Raw genomic sequence first — 18,666 nt, forward strand, 5'->3', positions numbered from 1 at the left:
ATGAAACTTCACTTTACAAAGCATAACCAATCACATGCAAGAAAAAGGAAAAAAAAAAAAAAAGCGCATTTTGCTTGCACGTGATTGGAAGTCAGTAGAGATTCCCTTCATTTACTAAGCTCTGGAGCAACTGCACTTTTAAAGTGCTCAGTCGGTTTGTCTTTAGTGAATCCACCCCAATGTGTTTTTCTGTCTCCATTGGAGAGATTGCCCTTCACTTCCTGTGCCCCTGACTCCCTTTCACCAGAACAGAAAGTGAGATGGGGACACAGACAGCATACAAACCTGACGGAGGTTCTAACCCCTCGCCACTCTATCCTATATAATAAAAAAAGAAAAAGAAACCTACATTAGGGTCTCTGGAGATAATGATGAGGGTCTATATGAGGTTCATTGAGGAGTGCAGAGAAGGAAGCCATTCCTCCATACGAAATAAAGGCTTTCAATACGTAATGCCTATCTCCACCCAAGACCTTTTTTTATTTTTGGATGGAGTAGGGAACGTGAGAACCTCCCTATTGGGCCCCGTGTCTCTACCTTTGTTTTTGTCTCGGGGAGACATTGCAGTTCAGTCCAGGATTTTTTTTTATTGGTTATACAGTGATTGTAAAACTCAATTACCCTCCAGTGTGCTCTAAACACGAACGCTCGCTGCGGCATACACCGTGCTGTCACGGCACGCAAAAGCAGAAGATGTGCATTGTTTTCCTATTTTATGTCTATTTTTTATTTATTACTTTTTTTTTTCCACTTGTGGGCTTACAATTAGAAATTGATTCAAATGGTTTCTGTCTCCCCTTAGTGGCAGACTGGTGCATTGCAGCAGATTATATAAACCCAACATTTCATACTCCTGATATGTGCCTGCTGTACCATGTACTTGGATGAACCTGCTGTACCATGTACTTGGATGAAAAGTATCCAGTTCTCATTGTATTGCTTCCTTTGTGTGAAATATCTGGTGTTCCTGCCAGTCCCTCTGCTTTCCTATTTAAAACTGACCACACTAGGCCAGAGAGCACAGAGTGGTCAGTTCTCAAGCTGTGGTGGGATCTCAGCCTGTTCTCCGATGATCAGACTTGTCCCCCTGACTTGTCCTGCCACACAGACTTTCACTGGGAAGATCAGTGTGCTGTTGTTTTCCCTCCCTCAGCTCTTATGCAGCAGAGAGTATGTGATCACTTATAAAAAAATATTATAAACACTTTTTTATATCTATACACAAATGTTTAGCGTTTCATTTCTATTTAAAACTGAATGGGTTGTTTTATAGGGTAAGGGTTTACATATACTTTAAGGCTAAGTTTGGATGCCATTTCTCTGAAGAGCGACACAGGTTCAAATTGCTATTCAGACGCATTTGACAGGTGGTGAGGGGACAATGTTAACTGCATATTTGCCACACATACACAGTTGTGGGGTATTTGCGGCAGATGAATGGATTGTGTTTGGTGGATCTACTGTTCTCTGAATGCAACAGAAACAATAATTTTTGCCATGTAAATGCTCACGTAAAACATATCCATCTGCTGCCTTTGAAGCTTAAAGCAGAGTTCCAGTCAAAATGTGAAAAAATAAAAAAAAAATTAAAAAAAAAAAAAAAAAGATAGGCACTCTCCTGTGCCTCGATCCAGTGGTGTCCTCACCACAGCCGGTTTCACTGGCTATCCTCTCTCCCCGGTGCTGGCTTCTTAAGTATGGGCACCCGGTTGTGACAGAGTGCCTACTATGCATGTGGGAGTAGCGCTGCACCTTGTGAATGGTCCCATAGTCTTCTAGGACCTGTCACGTGTGCGGAGGGACAACCTTCGCTTCTGATCACCTAGGCGAACGCAGCGGAAGCTGGTACCTGTCAAAATTGGGTACCTGATCCCCATAGGTGCAAAACCTTAACGGGGAGCGGGGGATGAGGCCTTAATGCGGAATTTCCCCTTGTGGGTGGAGCTCTGCGTTAGGAGGGTGGCTGGGGGTGCTAGAAACGCAACTCAACTACACATTTTTAACAAGTGAAAAGGTGAGTGTATCCACTTTCCAACCAATATATTATTTTTTACATTTTGCTTATAGAGTGTATAAATGTTGACACCCCTGTTACATTGGGTGTCACTCCCACTCAACTTCCTGACAGCTCAAACACTTTTGACCTCTGGGGGTGCAATGGAGCCACTTTGAAGGTAGTGGCAATGGTCTTCTGGGACACGCATGGTGCTAATTAAAAGCTTGTAAGGAAGTATTCAGGTACAACTACACTCCAGCAACAAAATATATTCTTCAATAGCCACAAAAGAGATACAGTTGTGCTCACAAGTTTGCATACTCTGGCAGAAATTGTGAAATTTTGGCATTTGTATTGAAAATATGACTGATCATGCCAAAAAATGCTCTTTTATAAATAGTCAATGAGTTTGTTAGCTCTTGGGATCTTGATACCAAGCCAAGGTCAGTTATGCTGCAATCTTTCTTGATCTACCTGACCTTGGCTTGGTATCAAGAGATCCCCGAACTTTCCACTTCTTAATGGGTGATTTAACAGTACTGATTGGCATATTCAAGGCTTTGGACATCTTTTTATGTCCTTTTCCATCTTTATAAAGTTCCATGACCTTGTTACGCAGGACTTTTGACAGTTCTTTTCCGATCCCCATGGCTCAGTATCTAGCCTAGTCACTGCTTCCACGTAAGACCTAACAAACTCATTGACTATTTATACACTGACACCAATTGTAATTTAAAAAGCCACAGATGTGGAACATTAACCTTTAATTGCCATTTTTAACCTGTGTGTGTCACCTTGTGTGTCTGTACCAAGGCCAAACATTCCAGGGTATGTAAACTTTTGATCATAGCCATTTGGGTGATTTCTGTTATCATTATGATTAAAAAGGAGCCAAAACAACTATTTGATAATAAACGGCGTCATATGATCATCATCCTTCAATAAAAGAGCATTTTTTGGCATGATCAGTCATAATTTCAATATCAATGCCAAAATTTCACAATTTCTGCCAGGGTATGCAAACTTTTGAGCACAACTGTAAATCCACTTTGTGTGCACAAAATGCCTTTGCAAACTCAGATATTACCTTGTAAAAGTGACATCATCACTGTGCTGTGCATAACCTATGCAAAGAGCAGAGTTGTTGGAGGGGCCCAACAGGCTCCACCCAGTGCGGAAAATTACAGGAGGTGGCGGAGCAGACAAGACCAGTCACCCTGCACAAGAAGAAAGAGCAGCAGTGAGTGGTCTTTAATACAGGAAGCATTGCCTGTTTCTGGAAGAGATGTAAAGTACACAGCACACTAATATTTAATACACGACTCATATTAATCAATATTTGCTTCTCCTGGTGTTCGGCTTTAGAAATAATGAGCGCTTCGTTATCACCATACCGCCATGAAAGTGTTACTAAACTGCTAGAGTGGAGCAGCAGTTATTCAGCAGAGGATTTCCATACTCAGGATTGGTCGATCACATCCTTCCTTCATTACTTAGTGAGCTGGAAGGCCTATACAGGTCCCGTCTTCTAATACATCATGAGCTGATCACTGACAATCTATGAACTAAAGATGGGAATAAGGATGATCTATACGGTCTGCAATGGCAGCCCCAATATTCTACTCTGACAGTCTTCCCTTAGGAAAGATTCTTGAGGAGCTATCCATCCATAACAGTGCTGAAATTACAAGTCTACACTAAATCTAACAACTGGGCAGAAATCTAAATCTATTAGGGCCAGTTAACATCACATGCAGTCCAGTACGTTTTCTTTTCTGCATCAAAACCACATGGACAGTAGATTATATGGGTTCCAATAGCCTTGTTCACACCAATGCGGTCAGTTCCAGAGCAGGAAAACAAAAAAAAAAAACACAAAAGTAGAACATGCTGCTTTTTTTCTGCACTAAACTGTGATGGAATGTGGCAAAAACGCATCAGAAACATACTGGAACCCACATGTCCCTATTTAGGGTAAAGAAAAAAAAAGGGGAGGGGAAAAACGCATAAAAACGCACCAGAGCGCATGAAAATGGCTCATGCAGAAACTTCCGGAACGCATCCGGATGGCGTTCCTGTGGTGTGAACTGGTCCTTATGGAGTGAAAACAATTACAGACAATGGGGGAGATTTACTAAAACTGGAGCAATTGGAATCTGGGGCTGACATGAATGGTAACCAATCAGCTTCTAACTCCAGCTTGTTCAATTAATCTAGAAACCTGGAAGCTGATTGGTTCTATGCTGATCTGAACCAGATTTTGCACTCTCCAGTTTTAGTAACTAACCCCCAATGAGTACCAAAAAGCAGTGAACAAAATCTGGACACGGTCTCTTTATCTGTGATCATGAAAGTGACACTAAATGATATCCTTCATTTTAACCCATACACACCCATTACTTAAAGTGGTACTACACTGCATCTGAGCACCACAAACCAAAAATGCCATTTAATCACTTGACAACCGGGCTATAGCCGAATGACGACTACAGCACTGGTGTCCAGTTCTGGGAGGGAGTCATATGACAGCCCACCAAAAACACACTCCTCCCAGTGGCACACACCCAGAGCTGTCTGATCACTGTGTCCTGCGGACACAGCTGATCACATGACGGGGTAAAAGGCCAATCACAGCAGCCTTTTACCACGTGATCCACTGTGTTCAATGACACAGCTGATCATAAAATACGGTTATCGGCAGCACTTTCATCACACTGTCACAGCATGAGGAATTACTGCCGATAACTGGCAACTATCACAGAGGACATCTGCAGTGATAATCAGGGCATGGATTTTCGGTGCAGCCCCAAAAGTGCCCAGCAGTGGCACCCATCATTGCCGTCTATCAGTGCCCAGCAGTGCTGTATATCAGTGCCTCCTAATCAATTCCCATCAGTGCAGCCTATCAGTGCAGCCTCATCAATGCACATCACTGAAGGATAAAATGTACCTGTTTGCAAAACTTTATAATAGCAAAAAAAAATTGAAGAAATTTTTTTTAAATTTCTCTTTTTTTTGTTTATAGTGCAAAAAATAAAACACCCAGTGGCGATGAAATACCGCCAAAAGAAAGCTCTATTTGTGTGAAAAAATGTCATATGGGTACAGTGTTGCATGACTGTGCAATAGTCAAAGTGCAACAGCGCTGAAAGCTGAAAACTGGCCTGGGCAGGAAGGGGTAAAAGTATACAGTAGGCAAGTGGTTAATTCATTTTTAATATTCAAAGTAATCTCTCCCATCCATCCATGTCTCCATGCTTTGTTTTGCTGAGAAATCATTTTAAAAAAAACACCCCCTGGCATTTCTGGCAGTGGCCATCTTGAGTAAGGGCAGATGATTCATGTATCATTTACTTTCTGGAATCCATCTGCCCTTAGCTTAGGCAGAGTCTGAGCTGAGAACCCTCCCTCCTCTCGTGAAGACTGCTGGGATGTATGACATCATTTGCCTAGGCATGGAAACCAGGAAGTAACTGAAGAAATGTAACAAAAAAAAAAAAGTTTAAAACAAGTAAATATGATACATTTTCCTATCTATTTACTAATGCTAGCAGCATAAGGACTAAAAATAATCCATGTTGATCTGTTGGCCCTGTCATCTACTTTTCATGACATTTTATACTGTGTTTTCCTGTCTCCATGTGAGCTCTTAAACCTCTCTTTTCCCCCTCTTTTCTGTTTGTTTGGAAGAAGCAGTGCACATTAGTTGCAGTCATGTAGACTACACATCTCATAGTTCCTGCAGACAATGTTAGGGGTGTTGTCACCTACTATTTATAGATATACCATACACTTGCTGTCCATAGAAGATTGGTAAACCAGAGTTTAGTATCACTTTAAGCTTTGGTAAGTTGGCACCACATATACCAGTCTAGTAACATCTACTATCCCTTTCTTTGAACTATAAACCAATGTAACCCTTATATTCCTGTCTCTTTTAGACTGATCACATTATTACATTTTATTCAATGTATGGAATTACAATTCTACAGTCAAGGGCAAATGATTGGCCTATATTGCCATCTAGTGACTATTCTTGAGATTTACCGCTTTTCCATCTCTAAAGTGTATTTCCACTTTTGCAGCCAAATTGGGATAACACCTACTCTACCTTATATCTATACTTCATATTTGTCACAAAATCCCACTCACATTGTACAACTTAAAAAATATTGCTTACATTTTAAGTGCCTTTTACTTGCTTAAAGCTGAACTTTTCAGAAGGTCATCTTTAATGAGATCCCCCCACTTCCTCTTGCACAAGAGCAAAATAAACAAATAAATCAAAATTAAAGAAAAAAAAAAAAAAAAAAACCTCCTGCCTAGGCAAAACAGCATGCATGGGCAGAGACTGCATGTCTCTGCCAGTTTTATGTGGTGAAGCCATGCTAGGAGCCATTTGTGAGATGTCGCACATGCTCACACATTCTACAAGGTCCCAGAGACTCATGGGGTGAGATTTACTAAAACTGGAGCACACAGACTCTGGTATCACTGTGCATAGAAACCAATCAGCTTCTAACTCCAGGTTGTTCAATTAACTGCTTGTTCATTTACTGCAGCAAGTTGGCTCCTACAGGCACAATCATGTGCGTGCGGATCGGGAAGACCACGCTGTCATTCGCTGCAGCATAAGCCGATCAGAGGATCCCTACCAATGATTTATGGCCGGGACTCACTGATCAGCTGAGCAAATGAAAAAAGAGCCCTGTGTTGTTTACCAACACAGGGCTCTCTACAGACAGCATCGATGTGTGTACACTCACCGACTACTTTATTAGGTACACTGATCAGCTGAGCAAATGATAAAACAGAACCCTGTGTTTTTTACCAACACAGGGTTCTCTACAGACAGCAACGATGTGCGTACACTCACCGACTACTTTATTAGGTACACCTGTTCAATTGCTTGGTAACACAAATTGCTAATCAGCCAATCACATGGCAGCAACTCAATGCATTTAAGCATCTAGACGTGGTGAAGATTACTTGTTCAAGTTCAAACCATGCAACAGAATGTGGAAGAAAGGGGATTTAAGTGACTTTGAACTTGGCATGGTTGTTGGTGCCAGACAGGCTGGTCTGAGTATTTCAAAAACTGCTGATCTACTGGGATTTTTACACAAAAACATCTCTAGGGTTTACAGAGAATAAAGAGAAAACATCCAGTGAGTGGCAGTTGTGTGGACAAAAATGCCTTGTTATTGTCAGAGGTCAGAGGAGAATGGGCAGACTGGTTGCTCCAACATTCTGATGGTTGGGTCAGAATATGGCATAAACAACATGAAATCATGGATCCATCCTGCCTTGTATCACCGGTTTAGGCTGGATTTGTAATGGTGTGGGGGATATTTTCTTGGCACTAGCAAGGTGTACCTAATAAAGTGGCCGGTGAGTGTATTTTATTAACTGTACAGTGTATTCACTATATTAGTGTCACTGGTGATGTCAGTGGCAGTTAGTTCCCCCTCCAGCGTCATTTAGTGTCAGATTGCCCATCGCACTACCGCAGTCCCACTATAAGTTGCTAATCACCGCCATTACTAGTTTAAAGAATAATCACAGGAGATTTGGAATCTGATGTTCCCAGAACTCCTCTTGCTCTCAATGCTGAGACATTTTATTGCGGTTTCGGGCTTCCCAAAGTAACAAGAGTCAAGGAACCACTGCGGGGGGTGAAATGAAATTGGATGGCTTTAAAGTCACCTAGGTTACTGTTAGCTGAAAGATGATTACCAGCTGAAAGAAAATCAAATCCCAAGATAATAGCTGAAGAAACTGTAAAAACCAACTACTTCGCTTCCCCTATGCAATGATAAGGTGGGGACTGTGGATCTAAAGTTTACCCTAATTAACTATGTCTGTACTGTGCTGGCAGATCTCATTGGTAGTTTTAAAGCAGATTTCAATATTGTCTGTCCTAAGAAAGGGTTAAGGATCTTGAATCACATTCCATATTGCATGTTAAAAGTGGGAAAACTGACATTTGTGAATCTGAAATTGTTCAAAATAGCTTGCAGTCTTGTGTACAATCCTGCTGCAAAGAAAAAACTAGAAAAAGTTACATTTTATTTTACATTTTTTAATGCGGTGTGTATGGGAACATGTACCAGCATATAATGGGGGGGGCGTTCTCAAATCTGATCCAAAAAGTGGAAATACTTTTAAAATTAAGCAATTTTAAAAGGGTACATTTCTAAAATAAAAAGGTATATGCAGACACTGTGTGGCCCGATGTTACACAGGTTATACGATGTATGAGGACATGACAGGAGCTACAGTATTTAGATATAATTGTGATGTTAATATGATACACTGGTATTATATATTGAGCATTTACAAGGATATAGCTTTTTGTAGCAGACAATTACCTTTCCAGTTGCACCATGGGAGACGTACTGGGCCCCTTCTCGTTTGGCTATTTCCACCTGTTTTCGGGCAATACACGGACGAGCCAGTGAGGTGCCCAGAAGGTAGCGGTCTTCATAGATGGCATTGGCTTGGACCGCCGGCCAGATGAATTCTTCCACAAACTCTTTTCGTACATCTTCTATGTACACCTGGGGGTGGAGGTAAGGGGAGTAGGACATCAGTGGAATTTCCTTCAAGATGATATATAGTAGGGGAGGACAATTCTATAAAGAGCATTTACGACCCATCTGGACTTGAGAGCTTTTTGGGTTCCAGAATTTTCCACCAAGCCCAATATTCTTTGTGTTATTACTACCGCAAGAGTCTGTCTACCCATGCTTCTCCCATCTGTCAACTCCACATTTCCCATATGAAATACAGTGTCAGCTGTTATACTAAACTACACATGCCCAGGACTTTTTCTTCTCAGACAATAGGTTCAGGAACTCCCCCTTTCCAAGTCACCCCATGTCTGCACAACCGACTCATCTCTGAGCACTGTTCCTTGGTTCCACTCCTTCCCGGTACTGCCCTTTTACAGAATACAGAACCAAGTATCATTTTGTGGTGCTACATAATTTGTTAATAACAAGAAAAGCAATAAAATAGATCCCCTGCAGCCAGAAACAATAGACCCCCCCAGCAACAAGACATCCCCCCAGCAACAAGACATCCCCCCAGCAACAAGACATCCCCCCAGCAGTCAGCAATCTTAGACCCTTCTCAACAGTAGATCAATCCTATCAACAACTGACCCCCAGCAACAATAGATCCCCCACCAGCATCACTGGACCTCCCCAGGACAATAGACCCCCCGAAAAAATAGATCCCCCCTCCCCAGCAACAACAGATCCCCAGCAGCCAGCATCAATAGACCCTTCAGCACACCCCAGCATCCCATGCTATTACATACATTGTATGTACAGTGCAGTAGGTGCTGGAACTGCATTCCCTCTGAACGAAATACCTGCGTGTGCCCAATCAGAGCCAATAAGGAGTGCACACAGCACAAACTGAAAGTTCTACAAGCTTTCAGAATGTCACTGAGCATGCTCTGTACAAGCAAGCTGGCTTCTTATATGCTCTTGAATGGTTATATGTGCTTAGACTAGGGCAACATGTCAACAATTCAGTAAGATAATGCAAGTGGAACTATATGGCGGTAATACAAAGGGGCTTATTCAGTAAAAGAGCAAAAGCAGTAAAGTTGTGCCTATGCCATTCAATCATCCCTCCACTGATCCAAGAAGGTCTTTTGTTTAGCAAAGCAGCAACTACGATTTCAGCGGCTTCTTCAGATTTGCTTGGAACTCCATTGCTGGATAAAAGTGGTAAATGTGAAATATTAACGTGCAAAATTTAAAGTGATGTTAAACCTTCAGTTTGTTAGGCACTTTCAGCAGATGATGTAATCACTTACTGAGTTTGCAGCTTTTTTAACATTTAATTTTTGCCTTTGTTTCTGGTTAAGCTGGTGCAATGACAAATGCCCCAGGTTTCCTGTTCAGGGTGACTGCTTTCTCTTGAAGCTTCCTGTGGAGTCACTCTCGCATGCAGAGACCATAGCTGGGTATCCCTACACTTTTTGCATCAAAAGAAGCACACAGCCCTGTAGCTTAGGATAGCAAAGCACTCCCTTACTCTTCCTTTTTCCAAGCTAGCAGACTGCACACTGTTATCTTTTTTTATGTAAAGGCTGGTAGTTCAGGGAAGAAGCACTGAGAGCCAGCAGCACTGAAAGTTATAAACTGCAAGTGTTTGGAAATTCATTTTAACAAATAGAAGGTTTTATACTATCTGAAAAAAAAGAAATATATTTTATAATTTCAACAGCAACAATCAAGCATATACATATAGTTTATCTTTAATCAACAGAAAGTTGGTATGGAATAAATAACTTAATAATTAAATAATAATAAGCCTTCTACCTTCTTTGCTCCCAGAGCCAAAGCCTTCTTCCGGGCTTCCTCAAAATCTTCATTCTGGCCAATGTTTGCCTATTCAAGATACAAAACAGGGGAATTATTCACCCACACTGAGCATTAACTCACATATTTATTATCAATATTACACTATAAACAGTAAGTGGCATTGTTACAAAGTATTATTCATTAATTTTATAATTAAATGGTTAAAAGTGTCAAGTGTATAATTTACATTAACTACATACACCTACAGTACAGTAAAAGTGGCTTTTAAGTGGCTGTCTACAAAGTGTATGCAAACCCTGATATTAAATTTCTTGAAACCTGACAGGTAGTGGCAAAATAGTTTCGTAGTCTAGCTTGTGTTTTTATTTTTTTTTTTAGGTGTTTTTGCAATGTCTAAAACAAAAGTGAACAAAAACACTTCAACCCAACCCCTCATTTCAGCAGGAAAGGTAAGGCAGTTTTTTTTTCTTGAAATAAAAATGACAGTGCCATATTGCACAGACAATAGCCACATATTAAGGTGGCAGTAAATTGTGCAAGCAACTTGTTTGGGCTGCAAGGTAAGAGTGAGAAACAAGGCAGTTTTTACCATGAAACAAAAATTAGAGTGTATTATTTCAAAGACAGCAGCCAGAAATATTCCAACTCACTGCACATGACATGACATAAGTAGTTTTTCTAGGCTGCAATCGAATAGGGAGAGATGGGGCAGGTTTTATCATGCAATTGTATAGACTCTATGTATACCATATTAACCTTTTTACTAGGCTGCAATTTCAGAAGGAGAGACAGGGCAGAGTGTATTACTTCAGAGGCAACAGCTCAAGTAATTGTACAGACACCATAGACAGTACTGAAACAGACATAGTAAGTTGCATTTTGAAAAAGACACACAGAATGTAGCTTTACATCTCAAAAATCCACAATACAGACTTTACAGACGGCATTGCAGCAACTGAAGTAGGATGGTTTTTTGATTGTATTTTTTATTATATTTATTTTTCATTACACTAAAATACAATTCCAAAAGGTAAGATATGTAAATGGAACAGACATAGAGGAAGGCTCACAATAAACCAGTGCATATATTTAGGAGTAACAGCATACTCAATGTTTAAATGCAGCCAGCTTTCATGTAAAAAAAAAAAAAAAAAAAAAAAAAAAAGCGATCTGGGGGCAGCTTCTCCCTGTCACGGCTGTAGAGGTAGAGAGAGGTAGAGAAAGAGAGAAAGAGAGAAAGAGAGAGAGAGAGAGAGAGAGAGAGAGAGAGAGAGAGAGAGAGAAGAGGGGAGGAGAGAGGAGAGAGAGAGGAGAGAGTGTGTGCGCTGCAAGGGGGACCTCACAGTCACCCCAAATCTAAAGCTCATATCTACTGATCAGCTGTTTTATTATGAATATAAAATAAATAAGAATAAAAGGTTGAGAGAACAGAAAGATTATTTAGGACACAATCAATGTAATGGTATGGTACGGTATGATATGGTATTATATATACCCTTTCCTCTACTGTGGCTTTGTAGCAACATGCACTGCCAGGATCCCAAAGACAACCAAAAGGGAATACAAGGTAAGTACATGCTTATTGAAAAAACATTCCCTGATTTGAAGCTGGCAGCCTGCTGTTTGTATAACAAAAAGCATCACAATGCGTGCTCTGCCCTTCTCTACCCTTAAGGCTAAAGGAAATGACCAGCGGAAATTAGTCTGCCTTTTGTGGAGAGGAATATGAAAGCGAATGGCATATAGACTTTTAGTTCAATTAAACTTCAGCCTCACTAAAAAAAAAAAAAAAAAAATGATAGCACACATATTAGATTGTAAGCTCTGACGAGCAAGGCCTTCTGATTCTTCTTGTATTGAATTGTATTGTAACTATACGGTCTACCACCAATGTTGGCACTATATAAATCCTGTATAATAACAAATATTACTACAGAAGCCATTTCATAATTTGAAATTAAAGGCTTCCATTTAAAAAATGCAAGTGAGATGTACTGTAATCTCTTAAACTATATTCACAGCAAGATATTGGACGTTACAAATGTACATTATATTGCAGAGTTTATGTGTGCTGGCATGTATTCTGAAGGACAACCCAGTGCATATATATTGTAAACCACTCCTGCCTTTCAGCGCATCATAAATATGCATAAGGTGTGCTGTGTTACCCAAAAGAAATACATTGGGTTTTGAAGCTCGATAAGGACCCATTCAAAAAAGGTATGAATAGGCCCCTTGGGTTCATCTGCTTCTAACTTGATGCAGACAATGCAGCTTTTCTCTTTACAAAATTGACATTGCCCAGGTGGTTACCATGAAGGATGACCCTCTAATTTAGAAATCAATTTGGGAAAGGATAGGCTAAAAAAAAAATTTTTTTTTTATCTTTGAATGTGTATAGTTTACTTTTGTTAAAAAAAAAAAAATTACAATTTTACAATAAAAAAAAATGCATTGGGGCTGATGTACTAATAGCAAATAGGCTGTGCATGCTGCAAGGGAATTTGCTACAAAGCTTAGTAAATGAGGGGAAGCTCCGCTGACTTCCATCATCCAATCATTTTTTTATTTTCCTAGCATGTGATTGGGCGCTCTTTGCAAAGTGAGGCTTCACTTCATTTCTAAGCTCTGGAGCAAATTCTCTTGCTGTGTGCAACTATACTTGCAAAGTGCACAACCTATTTGTCTTTAGTAAATCAACCCTATTGCTTCTACTGATCTATTCCAATAATATACTATGACCCCAAAAACCAATGTCACTTTTGGAAATCAAGAGCCAGCCGCAGATGGATCAACTGTCTGCCGGATCAGCAGGGACCAGCCAAGATTTGATTCATCTATGGGCAGGCTGATTGTACCCAAGTTGATCTATTGATCGACTTTGGTACAACCAGCCTGTCAGATTTTTAGCTTGCAATTACTACCTACGGCTGTATAATGACAGTGTTGATGGGGGAATCGAATGATTTTCTTCCTTTCCTTAACCCTTATCCACATTCAAACCATGAAACACAAAAGAAAGTGTAAAAATATCTAGCAATCTCTTTAGTCTATAATCCTTACAATGCGATCTTTGCCCTCATGTGTTTGGTTTAAGTAGTCCGCAAACAAGATCTTATCAGATATATGTGCACGCAAAGTAATATGTCAGTGTGACACTTCCAGATAGCTTTTACCTATCTTAGGAGTACAACCCATGGAAATGCCTTTATCTGCTTTTCCCTCTAGATGGACAGCACCATCTTTGTCTATGCATTATCCAGTGCTACCATCTACTTCCCAGACTGAGATGCTGGCCCAGATAATACACAATTGTGTAAATCCTGGTGCCTGTGCAGTTCTTGGTGTTCACAAGTGGTTGACATAGTTTAGCCCCCAGCTACAACCTCTAACCTTTCAACAAAAAGGTACACTGTTGCAGTCTGACCACTGGAGGAGAGGAAAAGTGTGGAAATGCTTCCTCCTACCTGCAGCAGACAAATTACATAATCTCTGCCTGGGCAAAGTCACATGACTGGAGCTCAAGAGTGGCTTTTTAATTATAAAAAGGTGCAGCTTTTTAAGAAAAAATTTTTTTTTTAAAACTAGTGGTCCCATCCATAGAAGAGAATGGAGGGTCTGCCCCACTTATGCAATGGGCCAACTGTCCATTTACATCCACCACTCCATAGAGGAGAATGGAGGGTGTGATCAGACCCTCCATTCTCCTCTATGGAGTGGTGGATGTAAACAGACAGCTGGTCTATTGCATAAGCAGAGCAGACAAGGACTGATCATCCGCCTGCTCAGCAGGGAATCAGCAGACAGATCCACTGTGGAGCAACATTAAAATGAATTCCGCCCCATTTTCAAGGGGCCTAAAGGTACATTCACATACATTCACTGCTCTTACAGTGTTGGCATCCTCTCCTCTACTGGATGTCAATCTTTGGCTGTCTTGACTGGCCGGTGTGCGATGACAAATCTCCTACGCATGCGTGAGAGTCAGGGGCGGACTGACCATTTGGAAACTCTGGCACTGCCCAAGGGCCGAGGGTCAGTAAGGGGCCCCATGAGATGTCTCTGGTACCTTTTTCATAGGCTTTTTTGAGTTTGGGCAAGGATACAGGGGCCCCATGATCCCCTGTTGCCCGGGGGCCCCATGAGTTGTCAGTCTGCCCTTGGTGAGAGTCATTCATTCTGGCACACTTGCTCTGTGTCAGAATACCAAATAGCACTGCACAGCTCTGAGTAAATTCTGCAGAGGATTGCAAATAGGTAGGTAAGTTTATTGCAGAAGACACATTGCATATCTCCTCTGTAATAAAGGTCCTGCTTGTTCACAATTTATTAATTTTTTCCTTTTTTTCCCCACTTTCAGTAGTGTAGTAGGGAGAAGGATGACAACCTTGAAGCCTGCAAAAGCATCTCAGCAACAGAATGTCTTTGTCAGCATTGATGCGATTACTTTATGTCCATTTCAATACTAACAAAAATACGTTTGGATAAAAAAAAAAAAAAATACAATTTAACATCATAAATCATAGCTCTCCATCTTGACAGGTTCCCTTTATCTTTCCAAGATAAGAGTTCCAGTGTTGCTCCTGTTATCATATGGAGACTGGATGAATTGTGAACAAAAAAGTGACATTTTATCTGCTCCCGCCATCAGAAGTTTTGCAGAATGGCATTTTCTGGTTGGTAGAATTTCATCCAGGGTCACAATAACCTGCATGTAGAATGTGTACACTGGGACTCCCTGACCTATATACTGTGCACACAGTGCTGGAGATAACAGATGAGTAGAAAGTAGAATCCTTAAACACGGACCGTCTAGATCAGGGGTAGGCAGTCTTAAAGAGGTGGAGATCTAACTGAACAACATGAGAGAAGTCAATGTGCAGTGTCGCCTCCTCACACCCGTTTTAAACTTCTAATTGCTGTACTACCGTGTGACAATTGTGTGCATTGCACAGCAATCATGGGTTTAAATTAGGTGGAGGAGGCAACATATTGTGAAACACATTCGGATCACGGCTGTGGTTTACCAACACTACAGGGGTGTAACACAGTGCATCTGCGTCTTTCCTGAGTTAGCTGCGCTTTGCTATAGACTTCTAAAATAACCGCAGGTGTGGTGCAGTTTCTGAAAGTGCACCAAACCTGCAGGATATATTATATGTTTATGGCTAGGCGCAGCAAACCCACAGGAAAGCCGCAGGTACACTTCAATGCACACGCGGTGTAGGTAAACCGCAGCTCATCAGTGTGAAAGCAGCCCTATGCTATTATGCTCAGTGTCACAGGCTATCCCCACTTCAGTCTATCCTGAACTCTGCAGCCAGACTCATTCACCTTACCAACCGCTCCGTCTCCGCCACCCCCCTCTGCCAATCCCTCCACTGGCATCCGATTGCCCAACGGATCAAATTCAAAATCCTAACACTGACGTACAAAGCTGTCCATCATACTGCCCCAAACTACATCACTGACCTAATATCCAAATACCACCCAAAACGCACTCTCCGCTCCTCACAAGACCTCCTTTTCTTTAGTTCCCTGGTCTATTCCTCCCATGCCCGCCTCCAGGACTTCCCCCATCCTCTGGAACTCCCTACCCCAATCCATCAGACTATCACCTACTCTCCTTTAGGCGCACCCTGAAAACCCACCTCTACAGGGAAGCCTACCCCACCCCCTGCTAATTGCTGACCTCCTCCACTCTTCCTACCACTCCATCCCCCACAGCTATCTCCTCCTGTACCACTATCCCCTCCCTCCTAGATTGTAAGCTCCAAGAAGCAGTGTATTGTTATTGTACTGTCGCATGTATTGTCTCCCATTGTATTGTACAGCGCTGAGCGAACTGTTGGCACTTTATAAATACTGTATAATCACATAAGTGTGAATACCCATGCAATACGATTCTAGTGCAGACCAAGAAAAGGGTCCTGCACATTTTTGGTGCGGGTGCAGTGCGATTAGAGCCATACAAAAAAGGTATGGCTCCAATCGCACCGGACACAAATCGCATGTGATTCGCACAGGAATGTGGTGCAGTTCCTGTGTGAATCACATGCGATATACCGCACCGCATATATGTGAACCCAGACTCAATGTGTGCAAGCAGGTTGAAATGCTGGTTAGTAACACATCTGCTGCCCCAGCCAAGATGGAAAACGGTTAACCCGATTCCTGTACTTTCTACTGAGCTTTGCATCCATCTCTGTGCTGTTAATAAAAGGGGAGAGGGTTCTGCCCAGTCGGACAGTCTGCATGGGAAGAAACAGACAAGACACAGCATGTAATATCTGGGTGCAACTGCAGCTGCTAGAGACAGCCTCACCTGCCTCTAGAAATCTTACACATGCAGGGGGATTACTGGGACCTGCAGTCCTTCCTGAACAACACCAATTCTGGAGATCTTTCACTGAGGACTTTGCTTTGTATGGACTCTTGCCTGTGCCGATACGCTGAAGCAGCCACAAGTCTGAGTTATGGATTCGCTTAGGGAAAGGACTGTGCACTTCGTTTTGGAACGGTTATGCTGAGACTTTCCAGTAAAGCTTTTGAAATATTGTCCTTGCCTGGTCTGAAGTTACTTAAAGGGGTGCATGGTGGTAATGATGTATGGATGAACAGAGCCTGTAAAGCACACTCATGGGTGAAGTGGTGACTTGCTATGGGCAACAAGTAATAGAGAAGGATGAGATGACAGTGGGAGAGCTAGTGGTGTATTTAAGTTTTGTGCTGCCCTAGGCAACACAAAAATTGGAGCCCCCTTAGCCCGCGGAGAGAGCCTGACATTGATCAACAACCCCCCTGCTCCTCCCCCCCAAGACAGAAAGACACACACACACACCTTCACAGCTGGGAATGAGAGTCAGGCTCTGCATACACTATCAAGCAGCCTCTCTTGGATCCCACCTGATATACATGCCACAAGTGTCCCTTCTTCCAGGGGGCAGTGCTGCCCCCCTGAAAAATGCCACCCTAGGCAAATGCCTTGTGGTAAATACACCCCTGGGGAGAGCGGTACGGGCGGGGGTGACAGGTTTCATGCATAGTGAGAGAAGTGGTCGGTATCCCAGCGATCTAGACCGGACCAATATGGTGGAGACCTTGAGGACCTGGTGACAAAGAGAAAATTGTGCGCGCACTGGGGATCCATGCTGGTGCCCGGTGGGACCCTGTTCTGTCACTGGGAAGAGTTGGCAAAGTCAAGCTGGACTGGTGGAAGAGGACACTGCTGTGTGGTGTCTCCTTCAGGGTGTCACATCCTGAGCAGGTATGTGTTGTGGGACTGACACCGAAACCTGTATGTCAGCTTCAGGTTGTGATGCAAAGACACTGTGGTGTACGACTTGCTTCTAAGTCAAGGTGCTGCCATAATGTTGATGTCACATGAACGTAGCCCTGCCTGGTCCTGGGCATTAGCAAGCGAGTACATCGGAGAGTTAGGAGGAAAAGGAAGAGAGTAAAAGGCCCCATGTGAACCAGGCGAGTCGGCCTTGCCCATATGTGTTTTTTTTTTGCTGTAAACAAACCGATTCCAAAAGTCATATTTAGTCAGCCAGATTCATGTTTGTAGAACTGCAGACTCTATGGTTCATAATCTATAAGTGGTGGATAACAATCAGAGCTTAACTGTATCTGAGTACTACAAACAGAAAATAATATTTTATTCATTTTTAAAATTCAGAGCAAACTTGCCCATCCATCTATGTCTCTATGCTTTATGTTATTGAAAAAAATCACCTTGAAAAGCATTTCTAGCTGTGGCCATCTTGAGGAGATGATTCATGTAGCATTTACTTCCTGGAATTAATTTGCCCTTAGCTCAAGCATGCAGGCAGGCGGGCATGCTTAGCTGAAAAAGCCCCTCCTCAGGTAAAAAAAAAAAAAAAACACAAAGACTCCTGGGATGTACACTATATTGTCCAAAGTATTGTGACACCTCTCCAAATCATTGGATTCAGGTGTTCCAATCACCTCCATGGCCACAGGTCTGTAAGGCTGCGTTCACACTAGCGTTGTGTGCAGGCGGCAGAGAGGCGTTTGGGAAGCGTTTTTACCACTTCCCAAACGCCTCTGACAATTCTGCACATTGCAGCACATGGTGCTGTTCTAACGGGAGCGTTAGCGGCGCGGCAAAATGGACACCTCTGGTCGAGTCAGGAGGCGTTGAAGCCTCCTATTCTAGTCTGTGGTGCCGTGGTTGCAGGGCGTTTGTGGAGCGGTAACACCATTCAAACTTTATTATAGGTGTTTGTGGGGCGTTTTAACGCTCTGCAAACGTCACTAAACCGCGCATGCGGCGTTTTCGGAGCGTTTGCCGAGCGTTAAAAA

The 18,666-nt window shown here is 42.2% G+C and overlaps 1 protein-coding gene across 2 annotated transcripts in view; it reads right to left on the reverse strand.

Moving 5' to 3' along the window:
- The window catches only part of ASS1 (argininosuccinate synthase 1), a 142,724-nt gene that overhangs the window by 97,594 nt on the left and 26,464 nt on the right, over window positions 1–18,666 (reverse strand). For both annotated transcript variants that reach the window (XM_089669039.1, XM_089669040.1), the window contains 2 exons: window positions 10,336–10,404; window positions 8,368–8,556 (listed from right to left, as the gene is read on the reverse strand). In XM_089669039.1, coding sequence (XP_089525165.1) covers window positions 8,368–8,556; window positions 10,336–10,404 — 258 coding nt within the window. The remainder of the gene's footprint in view (window positions 1–8,367; window positions 8,557–10,335; window positions 10,405–18,666) is intronic.

Source organism: Staurois parvus, unplaced genomic scaffold, assembly GCF_062004578.1.
Source record: "Staurois parvus isolate SC_StPar_1 unplaced genomic scaffold, SC_StPar_1.0 ptg000068l, whole genome shotgun sequence".
NCBI classification, from domain to species: Eukaryota; Metazoa; Chordata; class Amphibia; order Anura; family Ranidae; genus Staurois; species Staurois parvus.